General features: G+C 35.4%; 1 protein-coding gene across 2 annotated transcripts in view; it reads right to left on the reverse strand.

Annotated features, from left to right (window-relative positions):
* Window positions 1-1,900: 1,900 nt before the first annotated feature.
* Window positions 1,901-23,268, reverse strand: part of LOC117234945 (neutral ceramidase) — a 45,518-nt gene continuing 24,150 nt past the window's right edge. For both annotated transcript variants that reach the window (XM_033496534.1, XM_033496535.1), the window contains exons 8-15: window positions 8,206-8,328; window positions 7,237-7,431; window positions 6,453-6,683; window positions 5,898-5,993; window positions 5,607-5,777; window positions 4,648-4,763; window positions 2,903-3,071; window positions 1,901-2,207 (exon numbers count right to left, since the gene is read on the reverse strand). In XM_033496534.1, coding sequence (XP_033352425.1) covers window positions 2,160-2,207; window positions 2,903-3,071; window positions 4,648-4,763; window positions 5,607-5,777; window positions 5,898-5,993; window positions 6,453-6,683; window positions 7,237-7,431; window positions 8,206-8,328 — 1,149 coding nt within the window. In that variant the 3' untranslated portion in view covers window positions 1,901-2,159. The remainder of the gene's footprint in view (window positions 2,208-2,902; window positions 3,072-4,647; window positions 4,764-5,606; window positions 5,778-5,897; window positions 5,994-6,452; window positions 6,684-7,236; window positions 7,432-8,205; window positions 8,329-23,268) is intronic.

Consider the following 23,268-nt stretch of genomic DNA (forward strand, 5'->3'; position numbering starts at 1 on the left):
ATCGATCTCGACGTTGCAGATATCTGAAATGCGTACTTAATATTTCGTATGCCACTTCGTTGGCTATTTTTGCCTAATCTTACACAGTTATTATCGGCGAGGTTGTTATGTGTACTGAACTGTGGCCTTTTGGAAGAAATGAAGATAAAGTTCAGTTAACTGGGAAATATTCGGCCATTTCTTTTATAATGTTTTAACAACCGGAAAGGCTTCATTTTCTTGTCTTTTTTGTACCTTTTACGAAACATGAAATAATTTCTACCGAAATAATAATATTACTTAAACAGTAATATTACTTAACGGTCTATCCTGCTCTTAAATATATTCCTTGACTATCATTTAGTGTACTTCTTTTCTTAAAAAACCTTAATTTTGATAATTGTAATTTTAAATTTCTTTCATATCTAGTATTTACTACGTACAAGATAATTTCTAACAAAATTGCAACTTTGTTCGTATAACACTCCTGCCCTACTTTTGAGTATTCTTTTTAGATTATGATTCACTTAAATACTTCTTAAAAAACTTTCGTACATTCTACTTAAAAAGGAGTTTTATCTAGGTAATATTATATCCTATTTTCAAATATCTTCTTCGATGACGTTCTCAGTCAGTTTTTTCATCGATATAAATTTCTGATGGTAACGAATTACGCTAGAAACTTGTTATGATTTAACTAGGAAAATTATCGAATTATTTACCACTTATAGAACCGAATATAGTGATAATAGATTATCGAACTGTGTAATTGACAGGGAATGTTAAATAACAGAATGTAACACCAACCTTGAGTTTTACCGTAATTCTACCGAAATATAGTGACCTTGAACTTCGGAGTACAAAGCAATTCTTCGTGGGAGCTTCAAGATGAGTTTAGGCTTTCTACGCAGAAAGCATCGTTTCCCCTTCGTCGTCAGTATGGAAATGTATATGTAACAACATTTTCATGTGTAGGAGATATCGTAAAACGGGGAAAACTTTACCAATTCAAATGTCGTGTTGTAAATCTGCCTTCTCCCGCAAAAACTTTTTAAATTCTGTACTCATCGAGTGAAAGTACATTCTGATATTTCTATCCTGTTCTTTATTTTTCTCCATGAATGAAAAAGGAAACAAATACATATACAATTTTATTTTCCAATGATATGAAACTATAGAATAAATCATTAGTGCATAACAGTATACGTACGCTATAGGTGAAAAATTAGACATCACTGTGAGTTAAAATTAACAGAAATGTTGATATACGTAGAATTCAGTTATCTCGAATCTAAAAAATGTTAGAATATCAATTGTTGTTAATAATGAATTCTGAATTTTAATTTCAATCTTACGATTCTTAATTTCGAATTGAAATTACGAAAGTTGTCAAGAGTATACTATTCAATACAGGTTCAATCGGACCACGATTTAAAATTTTCAGCTGCTGGTATTATATGTTCTAAAATTAATAAAGGAGAATCGAATCGATAAAAATTAATGAAGAAATCTCGTCAGATTGTATTCTCGACAGCCTTTTACGACCATTAATTTCGTCATTCATTCTTTTACCATTCATCTCTTTACCACTTGATCTGTAGGAATTCTTACATACAATAAAACTCCATTTATCTGAACTTCAGATATTGAAATAATATTTTCATTAACAGTCTGTAATTGATCACAGTTTTTTTACGATTCAGAAATCACTAGGTAACTAGTATTTGGTAGAAATGAATAGCTTAGTACAACAAATACAAAATAGTGCACTATAAAAAATACAATATTCAATCGTTTCATTTTCGCGTGAATTTTTATCATATGAACTGTTCGATCATTTATTCAATTATACATAGATTGCTCATTCAGACAAACGAAATTCTACCGTGAATATAGTAAAAATAAATAAATTACACGTAGATATTTGTATAAATTATCCGTTTATTCGCGATAACGTTGATTCATTAATTAAATTTAATTAAAACCTAATTCTACATTCTATCCGATATTGATGTATCTATGTATTAAAGAGATCACACGTCGGTATATTATTATGGTACAACACTGTACAAAACTAAAAACAACGATATAGGTATGGCCTTCACGGCTGAATTATTCCTAAATTCAGTGGTGAATTAAGCGTAAGCATTTTCATTTGGGGCTGAAATATCGTGGCATGGTCATTCGTAGTACAGCCTTTTGCAACAGCTCAAGCCACTAGGTATAACCTGAAATGATCCATGGAAAATGTCACGTAACTGGTTATAATAAGTTTACAAATGTGAAATAGGATTTTGGATGAAATTATCTATTATCGGAATTATTACACAGGGTATCGTTGATTATCGGTGAGGAGAGAATCCTTTTATATCTCGTTGCGAGTTACGAAACGTTTGTTTTTCAATGTAACTCGATTTTAAAATACCTAGTTTAAGCCTAAGTTTCGTGTAAGAGTGACTTCAATTTAGATACAAATATGAATATAAATTAGCCGAATTAATTTCATTTCAACCTTATGTCGATCAAGTTAATTCTATTCTTATTGGTTTTGATTCTTTCGCACAATAGACAGACAGCTTCAAACTTGCCAAGTCAGAAGAAAAAAGGAAAAGAAAGCAGTGAAAAGACAAAATATAACGGAATATTAAAAATCATAGCAAAGTGAACATACGAAATTCCCCTTTCCACAAAAATAAAAGAAATCTGCAAGAACCACAAAAAAGCATTAAAAATCACAGAAAAAGCAAACGTTTCGTATGCATCCACTAATTAATTATATAGTAAACTAATTATATGCTAAAAAATTGCATAGTTTGCGTTATTATTTCAATTATAAGAAATGGATAAACGAAAAAAAAAAAAAAAGAAGAACTAGGGGGAATGAGCCCTGATATCAAACATTCACAACAGGTACTTAATTTACCTGGATGTGGTTGGACACGCCGTAGTAAGGGAAGATGCCACCAAGGATATAACGGTAGTATCCGTTGTGCCTAATACGATATTCACCAGCTTTGATGTCCTCCGGGACCTGCCACGTAATGGTCACTTGACTGGAACCGAGAACCATCGACGTCCTCTGCCACTGGAACCTGTACGGATGATACAGCAACCAAACGGAGGGAGAAATATCGTTATTATTCGCCTGTCTGATGGTCAGAGCCTGATACTCTTGGCTGATCGATACTCTTATCCTCCCCCTTTGTCATTTTTCGCACCGATTTTTCCGGCTATCATTGATTTATGGGGGACCTCCTATGTTTTTTTTTTTTTTTGTTATACGAAATATTTCAAAATAGTGCGTTACTTTCTTTGAATTATTTACGATATAATTGTGCTTCTATATAGTTAAAAATTTCTCATACCGGAGGAAAAAATATGAGAACGCTTTACTTTAATTTTATGCCAAAGATTTTTGTTGACGTATTAAAATTCCTTTCGTTCGCCGGAAGGAGAGCGGGATTAGAACGTAAAAATTCGAAGATCGCGGCGGAGCTAACTTTTTCCTAGTATTGCATGAGAAAGATTTAATATAAGATTTGAAAAGAGAAATTTCAAAGTGGTCGAGGTTTGCGGCTGAGGTAACTATCTAGGACAATCGGTGAAGTTTAGCGACTTAGGTACTGATTTTTAACACGTTGCCTTAGTTAAGAATGCTTCAAATCGATCGTGCGGATATTTATGCAAGTTCACATTTTCGTGAATACAATTTAAAAAATAGAACTAAATAGAATTTTTTCTGTTTCGTGTGTTCCGCGTATCTTTACATCATTAAATCTCCTATATAAACGCGTGAAAATTCTCAGTCTACTAACGACTAACGTTTAATAATCTGAGTAGTTCAGAGACTATATCGATTGACTACATAAACAAAAACATAAAGAAAAGTTGCGATTGAAAATATTATCTTTTAAAATTAATCTTGAAATTTGCGATTATTTACGCTATCGCTACTGTAATAAACTTTATAGAAACGAGTCATTCATTTTTTCAAAAATGAAATGTTAAATCGAGAAACTTGTAAAAAGTGGAAATTGACCAATTCGTCTTCTGCGAGATTCGTTTGTTCTTATCTTACGTATTGTATAGGATATTGAGTCTTTCATAGTATAGGACGAGAAAGTTATTGTACTATTGATTTCACATCATCAATATTATTACATGTCACGTAACTGCTAAAATTTATTGCCTATAAATAAGTGAAAGCACGTTTACTGTCTAACATACAGAGAATCTTAACGATAAAAGAGTCATCATTTTCCAAGCTATTCCTCCTGAATTCTTTTTCATTTTGATACATGTATACTCTCTTTTTAACACCCTATACAATATAGCTGTATACTAACAATGAAACGATGAATTAAATATAACGTCTACATGTACCTAATACAAAATAAAACTACGCTAAAGTAGATATGGCCTGTATTTTATTCCAAATCGAAGCGATCAAGTGCTGCATTCATCAGAGACCGCTAAATTTCTTATGAATTAAATCAATTAATTTAATTAGAAAATTTCTTGTTTTTGGTAAAAAATATGTTATGATTGTTTGGTTAAAATGTAACGTATTTGTTTAAAATCCGCATAAAAATCCGCAGCCTAGTTATAAATTTTCGTATTTGTCAGTTCGAGGATTTAAAATGAAAATCGATGAAAATATATACATACTTAGTCTCCCAACTGGCATCAGTAGCAACTGGCACCCATATCTCATCGTCACTTAGCCTCTCGATCGTCAGATACGACCTCTCTGTCATCAGGTTGTTACGTGGGTGGCCAGCAACCTGGTGAAAATAAGACCAGATTTATGAGACGTAATATTCACAGAATTCCTTACCACGTATCTATTCCTTTTTCTCCATGAATAATAAGCTTATGGAATTTGTCAACGCCCTAGCAGATACAATATACACAATATATGAAAACAGTATTTATTTTGTAGATAAATAATTAAATTAGACTTATTACGAGTGATCTTTAAATTTAGAACGTTATAAAATGTGGATCCTAACGTAACAAATATAAAATATATTAATGTACAAAATCAACAAACAAGGTATATGATAGTAACAAAATTAGATCGTTTGCAGCGTCCTACACTGAAGATTGTAGAAGTTAAAAGAGTTAGGAATACCAATTTTTAGAGTTCAAGATTTGAACTCACAAAGTTTTATCTTTTACAATTTGAGTACTCCGAGTTGTAAAAGTTTTCAATTTGAAGCTTATTCTAACAAAAATTGTTTTTACTATCTACTAAGTCATTTGCAATCAATCTCCCTTATTCAGTTCATGAGCAGATGTACTATAGGCGCAATCCTTTGTTCAGAGTAACACGCAATGTGTTCCTCCTTAGTTTTTAGCTACAAATATGATAGTGTCTTTAGATGTTTTGGAAAAGATGGGATAAGTCCAGCACGTGATGTCCGTTGAGTTTCCATATCTGGACGCTCTTGTCTGGAAAATTAATAGCGTGGAAATTCGGATCAATTGCAAATCTGTTTATCTGCCTATTTGCTGCCAAATCTTTCTTTCAATTTTCCCTTTCAAAGTTTGCGTTCCGAGCTTATGACGGAGTATTTCGTTCGTGTCATTTTAACGAAATTAGTATCGATACTTAGTATACTTACGAATACCGCACTGACGATATCGCCTGGTTTGGCGAGTTTCGGCGGTTGTTTAATACAGTCACCGAAATTTTTGCCCCATTTTGGGGTGTCGAAGAGAACAGGAGTGACGAACGTGAGAAGATTCTTTTTTCTTAGATCCAGAGGCGTTGGACCAGGATCTACATCCTTTTTCTGAGATCATATCGAAACTAGCGTTATTAAAAAGTTTGTATATAAGCTAAATTCATTTAAATAAAATTTATAACATTTTTTTTGGGGGGGGGGGGGGGAAGATTTTTACGGTGTACTTACAAGAATGGCGGATGTGACGAGTTCTTGGTATTGTTTTAAGTAAATGGTTAGGGTATGGGGCCCAAATATCGTGGACGCACCTTCGTATCTTTGGATCTAAAAGATTAAACAAAGAAATCGTTGGCAAATCTTAAATTATAATGTTTCAATAAATTTCTATAATAAATTTTTATACTAGTTGACTTTCTATTAATTTAGATATATATTTAACAAAAACTTTTCTATTCAATTTTATTTATCACGAAGCAAGAAAAATTATAGAAAGGTAATGATTCTAATGTTCAACATTTTGATGCAACGTTTCATCCCTGAAGAGTACTCGTAAATTATACTATTTCATGCCAATATTCACCGCTTCGAATCTAATCCTCCATGTAATAATTCCTTTTTATTCGAATCTATTTATCATAAATGACACGGATATTTGTTACGAGCGTAAACGGCTTTAAATTAGAAATTGTAAGATCTACAAATTATTAAATATCGATGGCATAAGAGATAGAAGATTATTCTAAAAACACCGGAAGGAAACGATAAGGATGATCTACGAGTTACTTGATATTCCTCCGGCGTAGTGATGTAATCGCTGTAAGTATTGCAGAGGCCGGCGACTATAACGGACGTTTCGTCGTCGGACGCATCGTTCATGACCGTTTTGATAGCCTCTCGCAATCTTCTTCCGGACATTGTTGTGAATTCTCCTGGTACGCCAGCGATGACAACGTTACCGATCAACGCGACCTGCGTCGCTACGATTTTCGGTTGCCAGTCGTACGGAATACGCATCTGAAGGTTGTTCAAATCATTCAGAAATTAAACAGACGAACTTGGAGATCTTGAAAGTTTAGAATCGTCGAACGACAAAGAAATAAGATTTGTCGATGTATAGGGTGAGGCACGTAACTGCAATCACTTCGGTCACTGTATAAGCAATCATTTTAATGGAAAATGTTTCAGATAAAGTTGGATGATTTGGTTGGGCACATGGTTTTATAGGTGGATACTAGAGGCTAAACGAAGATCATGTTTGTTTCTTCAAATGGAATTATGTATTCTTTTTTACATATGTCAATTCTTCGGAATATTCTACGTGAAAAAATATTATGATACAATGTTAAAAAGTTCAACTTTGGAAAGAACAGTGTCCGATTGGAACTTAACGAACGATAAATTAATTTCTTTGGTATTTTACAAATCGCGGCGACAATTTTTGTTTTTAATTTCACGATCTTTAGAAATTTATTTAAAAAGGAGTTTCGTATTCGAATAAGGATCATTTTTTACCTAAACGCTGTAACACTATCTCGTAATAATATCTTCGACACATATTTAAACTTACGCGTCCAGTGGCAAGTAGAATTGGCTTTGCACCGTGACATTTCACATCGTCGGTCGTAGGGGCTGCCAAGAGGTTTCTGACTGCATTCCACATGGGATTCGCGGTGGTTGTGCCTTGTTCGAACGAGAAAGACCCAGGGCCGTCGATCGTTCCCGCCGCAAAACTGTATCCCATCGCTGGTTCACATCCACGAACCTATCGTAATATTTCATAACTCGTAAATAACGTTCAAAAAATCGTTCAAGCCTGTGAACTCTGATGCAGTTGCTATGCTAAAAATATGCATCTTTATTTTTGGGGAAACAAAGACGAAGGAGATACGTAATAATTGTTTTCAAAGAAACCACGACGAACAAGAATTCCATTCAGAGTTTCGATTGTATTAATTGACCTTGATTGTTGACCTTAATTGACCCTGAACCCTGAAGACTGAACGAAGGTTCTTAAAGGCTGAAAATTATCATTTTTCAAAGTCCTTCTACCGTGTTACAAATTATTTAACATTATATCGTGGATGAATAGAATAGACTGTGTATGTCTATGTAAACTTACATTTTTGCAAAGATAATTAAAGGTCTGAAACATCTACTTTATCAGACTTGATAATATTCGTACAGATACACAGTGTTCTACCGTTACGAACAAAATTTGTCTTTCGAGAAATTTCCCTTTTATGACGAAAGCTCGAGAAATTTAACACAGAATGATGAGATTTAAAGTAAATGTATCTTATCGTCTTCTGAGAATATATTAATTTTGCGGAGATTTCATTTTAACAAGAAACAGTGTCCTCACAGGGTGTGCAACAAGGTTTCGTAGATTATTGTCCAAACATAGAAATCCTCGAGTACAGATACTTTCTCATTTTTTCCAAAAAAAAAAAAAAAAAAAAGAAGAAGAGAGAAAAGGAAGAATAAATGAGATTTAGTAAAACTCTAAAATAAAGGGAAGAAGAAGAAAACTACTCACAGTTTCGGTTCTCTTGGTGGTTTCATTGTAGTATTCTGCCGTCTGTTCCACCATATTCACGTAGCGATGCACCACACGGAGGGGTCCGATCACTTCCTTGGCGTCCCCGTACTGCCATAAACGCTGCAATCACCAAGCAACGGAACACGATTATAGAATCGCGATACGAGCAACAAGTAACGCAACACAACGCAATGTGTACAGGCCAAACACGCATGAAACGTATCCGCCTCGCTGGCTACGAACTGTTCTCCCGTTTCTGCTTTTATTATGCTAATACCCGTTTCTCGAAACCGACCCTTCGCTCGACGCGTCACGGCTAAAGAGCATGCGAATGTACGTTAATTACGAGCCTAACGTTTTCTTCTCTGTTTTCTACGTCTCATCGTTTGTTCGATGAAAACAGTCAATAACGTAATTTGAATTACAATTCTCCGGTGAACGGCAAAAGTATGCTAATATTTTCAACATCGCCGTCTTTTGCTTGTGATTTTAACGATAGGACAAGTTAATTTCGCTTCTTTCCCGCTCTTCTACCAAATGAACTCATTATGAAAATTTCAAAAGCAATTCAAAGAAACTAGAAATTCCCGATAGTCAAACCCCCAATAATTAAAATCTCCCATAACCGATATCTACAAATATCAAAATTGTCACTGTCCAATTCGTTGTCAGATGCTACAGGTTCCTCTACCTAATCCAACATAGTGGCATCGTATCCCTTCATCCTCCTGTCTAACGATTCTCTCCCGTGAAAATCCACTCTCCCTTTCGATCCTGACTCCCTTCTAAGTTCCACTATATCCGCCGATTCCATGCACGTCGCGTTGTTCTGGGATCGATATCTGGGATCTCATCTTTGTGCACACGCAACCTTGTCTTCCGCCACTTTCCCTCGATCAGGCAACGTAAAACCTAACACTACGTTCTACGCTAGTGCAATGTTGCGCGCGTGTACACGCGGTCAAGAACACGAAGGACCAAGGAAGTTTATTGGTTGATGGACGCCGATTCGCGCCATTGACGAACCAATGGCGAGGAAATGGCCGATGATTAATGTCAAGGAATTATATGGTTTCGTTTGATTTCGTCTGATAGAGATCTTCGAGCAGAAATTTCGGATTTCGCCGCCTGCGTTTGATTACACTTTTGGCTTGGAAATTGAATTGATAAATGATCTGAACTGTTTGTAGTTGGTATATTTTTCTGCTGGTACTACTCAGCAATCGAATTGATTTTATTAACCGAATCGAACGAATTTATTGGGCTATATGGGAATGTACATACGTCTGGAACTATTTTTGAGCGATGGATGCGTGCCGTGTAAAGAAAGCCGTGTAGAAAGAAGTCACGAAACGATCGTTTTGCAAGAAAGATAAAACTCGCGCTAAACTAAGGTAAATAATAGAAAATGTAATTTCAAGACACGCAAGGCCATTTTTTCAAGATTCCTGATTCAAAATATTAAAGTAGACTTGAATTTATAAGTATTTAGTAATTATATTGCATAGTTGACATTAGTAGCTGTATTGATTTTTCAAGGTTTTCTAATTTTCTTATTATGTAGTAGACGCAAAAGATATAATGAAATTCATCTCGAATATGGACTAATCTAGTCATTATATGTTCTTACGAGACAGAATTTCGCCTTTTCTCTCTTGAGATAACTAATTTAAAATCATATTTTATTACTTGTTTATTATTCATATAAAGATATCTCGCTCAAATGTCGCAAAAACAAGTATTAAAAAATGTACTGAATATTAAAATGTATTTTAATTTAAAATTACTGTAATTTCTTACTATAATTTATACTTGATCTACCTTCTAATGTAAAAATTATGTAGATAATGTCACCGATAATTAGAAGAAACATTAATCTACGCATTATCAAGGAAAAATAAAACTCTGTTAAGAATTTATTTAAGAAGAGCTATATGATAATTTGATTTTTTTAGCGGCTTTCGATCAAAGATACGCCGTTCTTTAATCGATTAAAAAATCCACGACGCGAGGCTTGCATGCTTCCAAGTATTGAGAATATCAGTTTGAGTGAAAATATTTATATACGCTATAGCAAAATTTCCCAAAACAACATCTTTGTCGAATTAAATCGTGTTACTTTATTCTTTGTTGTGCATTTGAGAAAAAGTCATTCGAAGAGGATGAAAATTCATGCTTGATGAAATGGAAACAACTATTGCGATAAGAATGTTGCAAGATTTTCCCGAAGGAAACTTTTTGTATTTGTATTAGTATGGACGGTATCACAGATATCTATTCTGCTCGTGATTGATCCCAACTTGTTTTATCTGTAAATTACACCATATTTTCCGTTCTATCGACATAAGATAATCCATATAATTGTTATTGAAATTTCAGCAGGAAGTAAAACTGGATTTTCAGTTCAGCATTCACTCTACGAAGCAATAGCGTAACATTTCAGGATAGACTCATTATCGAATAACTTAATAATCAAGCAGTGTGTAATTAAACAACAACAGACACGCGTAATGAAAATTTTCATTTGCATTCTATTGAAAATTCTCATCGTATTCGTATTTCGTAGTCAAAGAAAATATTTATCTTATCGAGAAATAATTAATCGTTCCAGCCGATATTTTTTATACGCATACATACTCATTCACTGAAACGCTAGGTGCGTAATGAAGTGGGAGCATAGGAGGCCTTACGTTCACACGCGTTACAGTTGCACTATACTTGAATGACTTGAGCCTTCTTACGATCGACATTGAACCATTTACCGTGTTTTCTACTATAAGAGTCGTATAAGGATGTTACGCTATATGAACAGTTATGTTTCTTGGAAAAACGTCGCGAGTATTTCATTCGAGTACGACGAATCCTTGAAGGCGGAAGAGTTCCGTTTCTAATTTGTAATTATAACTAGTGAAGCGTGAAGGAAATATCGAATTGTTATCGAAGGATGAAACGTAGATAGGAATACAAAAACTGAGAAGTGTGAAAGCATTATAAATGTATGGAATAGGATGAATTCTTTTCGAATTCGATATATCACATTTGAAATTAAAAATTTGAAATCTGAAATACGAAGTTTTTAAATCTTCAGTCTTTGAAGTTGAAGCTTTGTATAAAATTTAAGCGTTAGAGATTTTGCAACCTTAGATTTTTAAGCCGATGACTTTCTAACTAAAGATTTTGAAATTAAGGGTTTTTTAATTCGAAACTTTGCGATCGTTAGGCGTTTAGAAAATAAAAAATATAGAGTTTTTCCGTTTCTCTCAATCTCAATCCAAAAAGTCTCGAATCCAACGTCCGAAAACTGCAATTTTTCATTCGTTTCAACCACAAAGATACTATTACCAAGCTCTAATTTCACAACCGTTCTAAATCCAAATCGATCAATCCCTTCTTTGCTGTCTTGAGATTAGTATACAACGGTGCCCTGGCAACGGAAAATTTGTATTTCAATTTTCACAGACTTAGACTAGAGCAACAGGTATTTTTTAACGCCTTTCGCTATGAATAAACGTGTGAGAAGGTAAGACAGTAGCGTGATTCGCGAGTTCGTGGAAAGGAAAAAAGTCTCGGTCTCTCGAGGAAGGAACGACGACATCGTCCTTGCGAGCGTCGAGCGTGAATCGTGTATCTCGTGATTCGTAAAGGGTGTGGCGGTTTCTGGGAAGGATCACACAGGAGCACCATGCGAGCTGACCTCGTTAGACTGCTAGTTTCCCACCGCTTGTCGAATCTACGTCTCGTGTGTGATCTCGAAATTGTTTCCATGATGTATCGCGTGATCCGTAATCTTTGCAACCATGTTCACGTTTAAACATATTAACTACATAGTATATACTGAATATATACTTCTACTTGCAAGTATTTTTTTATATTTACTTGTTCCGAATGCGAATAACCATTATGGATGATCAACATGTCTTTTTAACTACACCAAATAAAAATTAAATTTCCGTCATCGATGGTGGAAATATTCGTAACCAAAATAAAATTTTCGTCGTCGATAACGATCGCTGGTAATCAAAAAGATTTTAATCGTTCATAATCGTTGTTCGTAACGACATTATTTTAATTAAAGACATTAAATTTTAAGATTTGTCTTACGACGAATCTTCGTGATGTGAACGTCTACGCTATAATCGTTTGCGTATCGCGTCGTTCCAATTTTGGATTTCAACACCTTCGTAATCCTCTGTTACGCCTTCACCATCAAATTAATGGCGCAGAAGAATAATGGAGTTGATAGGAAATGGAACTAGTACGCTTCCTGTTGTTTTCTGTTTGCACGTTTGCGAAGAGACTATGCCGTGGTCGCGAATATATTTATGCGAAAGAACACTCGAATCCAAAGTCAACCAAAGTTAACTTATGTCATCGTGTTAAGTTATGTTATCACGAACATGTTACAAATACACAAGTAATACTGGAATATGTAAATAACAATTTAACATATATTTTTTCATAACACTCTTTATGAAATTGATTCTTCCATGGACAACTGTCTTTACGAGCTCCATACGAGAGATTAATTTCTGTTTCAATATAAAATTTATCTATCTAGTTGCTTAACTTCCATTTGGTATAAATTTACAAAAATTTGCAACTTGTACCACGTTACAATAATCCCCAGTTCCAATTTGGGTCACTCTAATCCTTACATATACCGATGATTGTAAATGACCTAAGTCGTGTATTTTTCCTTCCCAGATATTTAAAGTTTCGCTTTCGACGCATGGACCGAATTCTCTTTAACGCCGCAACGACCAACTCAATCCAACGGTACAATTTCTACTACTTTGCAAAGATGGTTCCAGATTATTGTAATTAATTTTGTAGTTAATTCTTGACTTAGGCCATTTTTTATAATCACCGGAACATATGTGTTCTTAACTGGAATTAATTCAAGTAAATAATAACGAAACACAGTCTTAACGTTCTTGTTGCGCAACTTGTTCGATTGCCGATTGGGCGTTGTCGAGCCACGAAGACACGAAGACACGAAGACACGAAGAGACGCGAAGCCGAAAGGAGAGGTAGGGAGAAAAAATGGAACGAGCAAAGAGCCGGCATAGAGATCCACGTGTTTACACGTTCCTGTTCCCACGTCTGTTGAGACAGCACTTTGCAATCGTCTACTATCTCACCTTATTATTCTGTTTATCTATAATCTCCAGAGACACGATTCTGCTTCCGCGGATGAAAATCCTTCGCCCGCGAAATAGCTTTGCACGATGACGTTTTCCTAACGTTTGGTCGTTACCTTATCTACTGATAAGGAAGGTTGTTATCGCATCGTGGAATACGCATTGATCGATGCACGCGTTTCTCGATATTAGAAATTTTTATTCTCACGCTGTTACGTATTTGTATTTCTAATGATTTGAATGGCAACTTCGTGTGTCATACGTAACTTGTATTAGTTGATTGGAAGTATTGATTATTCAAAGGATTCAAAGGATTTTTAATGTAAAATGTTGCGAGCACAATACATTGCATTTAAACTTCTTTACGGTTGTTTAAACAGTAGGTTTTAGCGTGAAATATTACGAACGTAATATTATATATTATTTTGGTGAATTAGGTAGGAAGAATCGAATTTGCGTAAAAGCTTCATGCTGTCCTCTACGTGATCTTTGTTCGTTTATTCAGGATGTTGATTATTCAAGGGATCAATATCTCTGAATGTAAAATGTACTATGATTATTACTCAAAATTGTATACTTAGCTGTGCAGTCGATTTTTTTTTGAACGATTGAAATTTCATTTAGATACACGTAGATATATGATATAACGTTTCTTTATTCGATATTTTTTGACGATTTTACGGCTACTCGCAGGTTTCTCGTAACGAAAATGTAGCGAAATCGTTTGTAGTACATATCGAAAAAATACAGTTTGATATAGTCGAGCCTCGTTACAGTTACATTAACGAAATCACGAAATGTTTCACATAATATACATAATGTGCTCATAAAAAGTTTCCACGTTCTTCACCGACTAAAATCCGAAAACTTTCAAAAACCTGGAGGATGGACATAACGTAGATTAAACGATAATCAAAAGATTACGTAGACGTGTGGCGAAAGGGGGCCATAGTTGCGCAAATTAACCGACAAAACTGAGAAACGAGATCGCGAGCCGGCAACGCGTGACTCGATAAACCGATTTTGCAACGTACGAATTTACGAGCAATTTTGTGGACGCTCGTAAGCTTCTCGTAACTTCCGGATGATTCACCATCCAATTTGCAAACATTATAATTTTGAGGGAAGATGAAAGAAATAGACGAATTTAATGCTCGTGAACGTCGCTTTCCTTTCTTTTTTTTTTCTTTTTTTCTTGTTATTTCCTTGTTGCAGAAAATAATGTGCAATTTTGCTTTAACAATAGAGTATTATTCCTTCGTCGCGATAGGTGAAGTTTAACACAGATGAAAAAATTGTAGTCGCCAATGACTCAGGAAGAATCACTCTTTTAGAATTGTGTTTTTATTGCAAAGAGTGACGTATAACGTGTATGAATAGTTGTTTTCAAGCAATTGGTTTTCCCTAACAACAACGATCATTAGTTCTTCGACACTGACTCCTTTAAGAGGGTAAAAAATTATCCCTTGTCACGATTCATGATTAGTACGAATAAAAAAAAGTTCAGTCACTAATCTCACAAGAAAATCATTCTTCTGAGATTGTATGTTCAGCGTAAAAAGCGATATAATAATATTTATTTCAGACGTTTACTAACTTCGATGTTAGCCATAAAAACAACAGGTTAGCTGTTCGACGGTGTGCCACTCCTTTGAGAGCGTAAGAAAAAATTAAGAAGCGGAGGAAAACGTGGAAAAAGAAATCGAAAATAGGAGCTTCCTCGTAAGTTACGACACGGTTATTCAACCAAATAGGTTTCACTCTCGTTCGCTCTGGAACACGCGGTGTGAAATCCAAATGCGATCGCGTCAACTATTCCAAGTTCCGTTTCCATCGTTCTACTGCTCTGGAATGACAAGCGTTGTACCTGCTCTTTGCTCTCCGACGAGCAAATTTTGTTTCAGGAAGAAGAATTCGCACGACGATACTCTGTACCTTCTTTTTAACTTGCTTACTGTGTTACGCGTTACGAAACAGCAATCCGATGCGACGTAATGTCTTCTAATCTAACATCGTCGATCTTCCCTCTTTCATCCAGCGAACAAAATGCTCGTTTACATACGGTAGGACGTATGTGCCGACGAAAGTTCAATGGACTCCTTTGCCTCGGCTTGCTCGAGTTTTATGGGAGCAATTTGTGCGACCCTGTATAATTTAGAAATTTGTCTTATCGAGTAAACTTTATATTTCGACAGATACGTTCGGTTTTTGAAACCAGTCAATTGCTAGTTGAACAATAAGTTGCTTCTTTAACGAACCCTTTGAAAACTCCAAAATACCTGCAATTACAAACAATATGCAGCGAGCAACGCTAGATCACATAGAGTGTTTATAATTCCTCAAAACTAGGGCTACATGGAGTATCTGTTTGGAATAATCTTCCTATCGAAGATTCTGAAGTTTATTTATTAAAATCCGGGGCACTGTGTGTGCCTGTACGTCAAATAGCAATTAGGTTCGCTGTGAGCCAAACGCGGTCTCGTTCGAGCAAGCGCCTAACTCCTGTAAACGCTGGGTGCATCGGGGTGTGCCAAGGATACGCCGAGACATTTCTTCCCCACGTTTCGTCGAGTTCTCACACGATTGTATTGAAATGTCGCTCGTAAACAATGAGTTGCATCACAACGGTGACCAATCGACAGTGGTGCGAAGTGCCGGAGGAGCGCAAAGAATTAGGGGGAAGCAATGGAGAATGATTACTAACCTTCCGTCTGTCGGATTACGAAACAAAACACGTACTTCGTTCTAATCGAAACTTCGTTTACGTATATGTGAAATCTTTACGAGATGTATTTTTAAGAAACGTTCAGAAGGCATTTTAAAATGAAACTCAATGTCGCTTCCTGTTAGTACAACCATTATAAACTGGAACTGTATGTTTCGCCATCGTGTGCGTCGTTTCGATGGGCAAAATACAAATTTTTTGTGGACACTGGCTGTGATATGGATGGGATTCGTGGTTATCGATTTGTTTGTCTCAAAATTTGTCCTATTTATATTTTTCGTATATCTTTGCATAATAATCAGTGTTCGTTAATCCTAAAAAAAAAGCAGTGTACTTTATTATTACGTAAGCATTAATTCTTCGTTGCATAGACTACGCAGGACGATAATTTCTCAAATAATAAGGGTAGTAGAAAAATGAAACACTATGCGTAGGTGTGAACTTAATAAGAAGCTACTGAGCAAAGCAGAGAGGAGATTGCTGGTAACATTGTTATTTACGATATCAGGCGAGAGGTCGTCAACTCACAGACGACAGGTTAGTAGTTTAGGTCCACGGTTGTACTAATCGAATTACGCTGTAATTTACTGTGTAATTTAATTACGTTATACTTCAATTGCGTAGTGAGTCAAGTACGAAGCGATTAAAACAACGTAAATTACATAATTCAAACTTTTCAGCTGATTTAATTGCTAATTACTGTAATCACGAGTGTAATTGAATTATAACGTAAGTGGAATATGGTGTAATTGAATTACTTTGTAATTATAATTCACGGAATAATTCAATTGTAATTCTCTACAACACTGTCTAAGGTTAATTCATAAAATCTTCTGGTCGTTCCGGTATATACTAAACGATGATAACTCATTCACTCGGGTCTTTTCAAACTTTTATAGATCTCCATATTACGACATTATCTTATCTTTTTCGAATTTCCGACTCGTAGAATTTTCTTTTTTACGCTATTACCTATACAATTTCCAGTCGGTGCAACTGACCTTAAATTCCTTAACTTCGGTTGTATTAGACGATTCACTCAACGTTCCATAAAACTACTTTATCCTTAAAAACTGCAAAATCTAAATATGGAACCACGAATTGTCCTAGAGGAGCTGTCCAAACTGGGATATTCTTAATCTTAAAACTTTTCAAAGTATCGTACTGCTAACATTTGTTCTGACGCACTGTCCACCGTTCTGTTAGCCTCTCTATTTCGTCGAAACTCATAAAATACTGACTGCAATAGTCGTGTCAGTATGCGTTATGAAAGCGTTTACGTAATTTTCCCCTGTTTATTTTACCTCGATAATATTTCGAAGATAGTAGACAAACGCGTTATTGGAGAAATTTCTCCAAATGAGAAGAAAGTAAAACTTTGTTGTTTCTTCGGTGAACAAACTTTGCAAGAAATATAGTAGTTATCTAAAGGGATTCTCTTTTGTAGTATTCGCGTTTCACGTTGCACTTTGCCTGGATCCTTCCGACAGCTACGTTATACTAAAGTTTCAGTAGGTTACCAGCGACCCACGCGTAGCATTGCTCTCCCCATAATGGTACTTTGAATATTTTGCATATTGCATGAATATTTATCTTACGATATATCCCAGTTGCAAACTATTTCGTGATATCGCGACTAATCTCAGGAATGAGAATTGAGATTTTCCTTAACACGTTGATTGCCACGCGATGGCCATAGGCGACTCACGCCGATTCTGCTATTAAATTTTGTAAAACGATTAAGATCAGATAAATTTCATAGACTAGACAATTTTCAACGATGTGAATTCTTCGTGTAACATTGACAAAAGGGATGTGCGAAGATACGATGTAATATTTTTCGGTAATCGGTTGTCGTGGTGTGACGTATTTGTATCTAGCGTAGTGACATAGGCAAAATAATAAAATTCGCGTGACGGTGAACGCGCTAACGATACTACAGCTTTAAATTCTTACTAATTTATGAAAATGCAATATCTCATATATGCGACAATCAATCTTAAACAGTCAGAAAATCGAAAACATTTGTTCCGTATTAAAGCGTCGCACGAAACGACTATTTGGCGCGTGATCTTTTTCAAGAAAACGGGAAACTTGTACAGGAAGTAAGGAACTCGGTCGTATCTCGTATCAGAAATCGCTGTAGGCCGGAAATTGGCCGCGAAAAGCGGTTACGATGGAATCATGGGAGTGGACGATCTTTTTCCGCAATAGTTCTTCTGCCATTTGGAGTTTGTTCGTCATACTAAACAGCGTGGCAACGTGAACGCGGTGGCAAACGTGAAAACCGTGGCAGGGCACTAACGACGTGTGTGTGTTTGCTTCAACATTACGGTCACGAACCAACCTTTCACGATTTAACGGCTGTTAGAATTGTAACAAACAGGGAGGACGAGTTCCCGAGCCTTTTTCCAGCTCCGAAACTGTCGCTGGACTCATTTGCAATCGGAAATAACCGCTTTCACATTTTTGTTGAACGTTACGTGACAGATATTAAATAAATCTCTGCGGTGGGGATATTGAATGGGAGATTTTCTAATTTGGAAATGGTCCAGCGCGGAGAAAAGTGCCGTGAAACAATTATTTATTTAATTACATAATGATTCAAACGTTCCCAGTTCACAGTTTCACAGTTCTTTTATATATATGAGATTAATCCGAAGCAGCGCTTCTTCAAATTTCTTCATTCGCGATTTTATTATTATTAAAGATACAAATAAAACATTAATCGACGATAAATCAAAGAAGTTTAGTTTCGAACAATTCTTTGTGATTTTAATAATAAAATACCGAATTTCAGTCTCGACAGTGAAATTACATAAATGTCTTCTGTGATACAAGAAACATAATAAAGAAACACGAAGAATGTACACGATACGTAAATGTCGCGAAATTAAAAAAGTAGACTTGCATTGATAGAAGACAAAGAAAAATACTCGAATCTCGTTATGATAAGTTAATCGAAAAGTCAAAACTTTTGTCTATAATTATTTTTTAATTACTTTTTGAAACTTTTTTCATCGATACAACTATACAACGTAGAGAATTTAATCCAGAAATTTTTACACGTGATCTTAATTACGAAATAATAGATTTTTGGAAAGTCCCAGAAAGCCCCTGTTGGAAATAAAGATTTCAAATTTAGAAATTAAATTTCCGTTTAATTTCACATTTTCGAACGCAAAGTTCGAAAGCGAAACCGTCTTTCCACTTAAATACTGAAACAGAAATCTTGTAGCTTTCGTTTTTAGAGTAGTTTAATATTCTTCTGAATTTTGAAGTTCAATGGAAACTGCTCTAAGCGAAGAAACCTAAGTTTATGATTACAAAAGGTGTTAAAAGAATGCCTTTGCAGATCCGTCGTTCATAGAATGGCTCGAGTAACAGGTACTCCTCTTTAATGACCCTTTCACGCCGCCTGACCATGGGTATTATCTGCTTTAACTGGCCGTAAAGTACGTCTTCACACGCGCAAGGTCCTTCTACGAGTTCGAACTACATCCAACTGTTTCGTTTTAGTGAAAAAAGAAAAAAAAAGAGAGATCGATCCTTATCTCGAATGTCCGAAGTATTCTCAACGTCTAATGGGGTAACTTGAACATTTGGTAATCACAACTATATATCACTTAAGCCTATTTTAGCTTGAAACCTTTTCGTCGTTGCGTCTCGTTCTTTCCGACGATATTCTTATGAGAAAACTCGACGTTTATGTAACATTCTTATATTTAAATTTAGAATTTGAGGTGTTACGAATGTACATAACGTTTCATTGCCTTTTGCATGAAATGGTTAGGATGTATAATTGAAATTTATGTTCGAAAATTTGTATTACGAATTAGATTTTGTTGCAAAAGTTTCAGTTTGTCAGTTTATAGATTGGAACTTTTCAAGAAACATTTCGTTTCCAAATTTTGCATCAAATAAATTGAAATTGAACGACAATTTCGTCTGTAAATTTCGAAGTGGAAAGCTCAAACCTGAAACAAACGTCGAGATGGAAATACGAACATCGTTTCCGAAATTTGATCCGGCGAGTTAAAATTCGGAATGAAAAGTTTCTTCGAAAAATGTCAACGACAGAATTTCAATGCAAAATACAAATTTCTCCGAAGAAATAAAAATTCGAAATTAAAATTCCAGATTTGTTCGCAAACGAACGTATTCTGCCGGTAATGTTTGTTCGTATTTCAAACAGCAAAATTTTTACAGCATAGAATCTGTAAAGATTCAAGTTCCTTTTTTAAAACATACGTGACCTATGGCAGGCCATCTTGTATTCGCTCATATTTGAATTGAAAATGAGACACACGTACGTGAATCACGTAAGGGTGGAAAGACCTGTATCTTTATGTCAACTCACGGTAAGGATGCAGAGCTTGATCCAAATCTCGTCCGCGTTCCAGCCAATTTTTATCTCGATTCGCGAATCAACGCACTGAATACCAACATCGTCTCTTTGTACTCAATTTTTGCATCACATCGACAATGACTTATATCGTTACATTCGAAAGAAGAAATATATGTTTACGTTAACATTTTGATAAAAATCGTTTAACATAATTTCATTTAGCATTGAAAAATTAAATTCAATTACAGTTGACACATTTTTAAATTCAATTGTATTTTGAACTAAATCGCTAAATTTTTCATTTGATCTCAGAATTAAAAATTTTATTGAAAGTTTCCAAAATTTGACTCGATCAGCAGCGTTAAAATTGTTAAAATTTAATTTTAATTGATATTAGATTTATATATTAAATTCGATGGCGCAGCTTGTAAATCATTTTAATTAATTTAATTCAAGATTGCGAACACGTTTTCCGGAAGAATGAGTGCTCGTAACAAGATCAGGTAGAAATTTCTCTTTTTATCGATAACTGGAAATGATATCTTTTTTTTTTCTGTATCGTTCGCACTTGACCGACTTTGCTGATGGCAATAAACGAGCGAAATCGTCGCTTTGCATAACGTCCATATACGAAGCATTTCCGTGATTATACAGGCGTGTTTAATGTGCAAGGGAGCAGTACCATTCGTTCGGGTAGACAAACGAGCTCTGTCGTGGATACTCTACTATTGCGTCACTTCAAGTGCGATGCGTAAGACTTTGCTCGACAAAGTCATTTCATCTCAAACTCGCTAGAGATTGTAGTCGCTTTAAAAGGAAAGAAGAAAATAAAAAACAAGATCTTAAAAATTAACGGTAAATTGCTACCGTTACATTATAAATAGACTACGACAGTTTCGAACAAATGATTTAATTGTACTCTTCAGTTTTACATAATAAAAATTATAAACGGCGTTTATCGTTTAAGGTTCATTAAGTTACCCAGAGTAATTTTTGTACGAATGTAATATTTTTTACAGTATCATTTACAATAAACAGCTACACGGAATTAAACGTACCTAGTATTTGTCCGATAGGAAGGTTCATAAATGTTACTTTTTTCAAGTTTGATCGCAAATGCAAACACGACGTTACTAGTATATTGCAAGAACGAAGCAACGCGTTTCAAAATGGGAGACTCTCATAAATAACGAAATAATTATGTTCAAGAGGCTAGAAATCTGAATGGCGAGTTAACTCGTCTCTCCAAGACAGCAGGTTGTCGAAAGCTTCAGTCTTGGAAATTATCGTACAACACCAACGATTCAGCCTTATATCCTTATATAAAATTTCTTTCGTTTCCTTCAAAATTTCGTAACGAAATCTCATTACAAAAACCCAACGAAGCATAAAAAGTTAGCCTCAAATCTACAATTAAAAGTAACTGTTTCCTCTGAATCGCGTCAGCAAAGTAGAAAAACTCGACGTTAATAGCCATCTAATGCAACAGTAGAGTACTAAAGGGTTCACGTTTGAGCTCAATTTCTTTCGAATTAAGATCGCAGCGAATGAGCAAATTTACGAAAGATCCTGTTGATTTTCGAGGTATTTCCGAGTCATCAGGCCTGGTAAATCGTTAAATAGCAAAAAACGAGGCGATTGCGAGAGCAACTTCACACGTAGCCAGGTAAGTGGAATGAGATAAAGGGTCGTTAGCGCGAACAGGGGGATTATTTAGATTGTTTTGCGATTGCATCGCGACTTCGGCGCAACTTGGCCGCTCTGTGCTCTATTATTCGAGCGAGCTTTGTTTCGAGTCGGCTAATATATTACGACATTCTCTAACGTAACATTCGCAGGGACCACGCCTATTCCTTCTCAACGAGCTGGTTTTCTTGCTAAATTAATTTCTTCTCTTCCTACCGGATTTACGCGTGGAACGCGAATCTGTAGAATCGCGTTGCAGAAGCGTCTGAAACTTTGTCTCGTGTTTTTCAAGGGGAATAGATTACGAAAATCGTAGCAATGGAAATGCATCTGTAATAATCGAAAGTTTAATTCCTACTTGGGAATTGTGTCGAAATATTTGTAACCGAGTCGAAATACAAACTTTTGTCCGTTCTATCGTTGGATAACAAAGATAATATCGTGTAACTGATTGTCCGATTGTCCAATCGACTATTAAAAAGCTAGCGTAAATCGCGTGTAAAGAATCAAATGTCGATAAATCTAAGACAAAGATAAATCACTTTACGATCCATGACCTGCGTGGAAGATGCAGACATCGAGCGAAATCTGATTTGGAGGAAAAATATCGCGTTTGTCGATGCTTCGTAAAGTAGTTAAAATTTATCTTAAATTCGAGGCAATTCAGCGAAGTCCAATCGCAATTTGTGGCCCTTGCAGACAGCTCGAAGGTTAACAGAGAACGTTTCCAGATAAAATCACGTTACAACTTACTGTTCGTACAAAATACGAGAAATTCGATAAGCCGAACCTAATCGAAAGCAAAAAATCCATATCGGATGATCTTCCTGCGTAAAGTACTCGAAAAAGTTAGCTTTCCTGAGAAACAAGCTATCCAAATTCAAAATCTTTCGGACTAGTCCTTCGTAAAATTCGCGTCACGGCTAATAACCTATACAAAGTATTAACAAACGCGATAATTATGAGAGCCAAGTTTAATGCAAACTAAAGAATCCACATGGAACTCGACGGCTCCATAACTCAATAACCTCTCGCCATATTTTCCACTATAAAATACCGTAACTAAATTAAAAAGATCTGTCCATAGGAGCATGGGAGAAAATACGCGGAGAGGTGAACATTCCTACGAAATAAAGCAAATGCAAATTCAAAATCATTCG

Source organism: Bombus vosnesenskii, unplaced genomic scaffold (genome assembly GCF_011952255.1).
Source record: "Bombus vosnesenskii isolate JDL3184/JDL3185 unplaced genomic scaffold, Bvos_JDL3184-5_v1.1 scf7180000013311, whole genome shotgun sequence".
Taxonomy (NCBI): Eukaryota; Metazoa; Arthropoda; class Insecta; order Hymenoptera; family Apidae; genus Bombus; species Bombus vosnesenskii.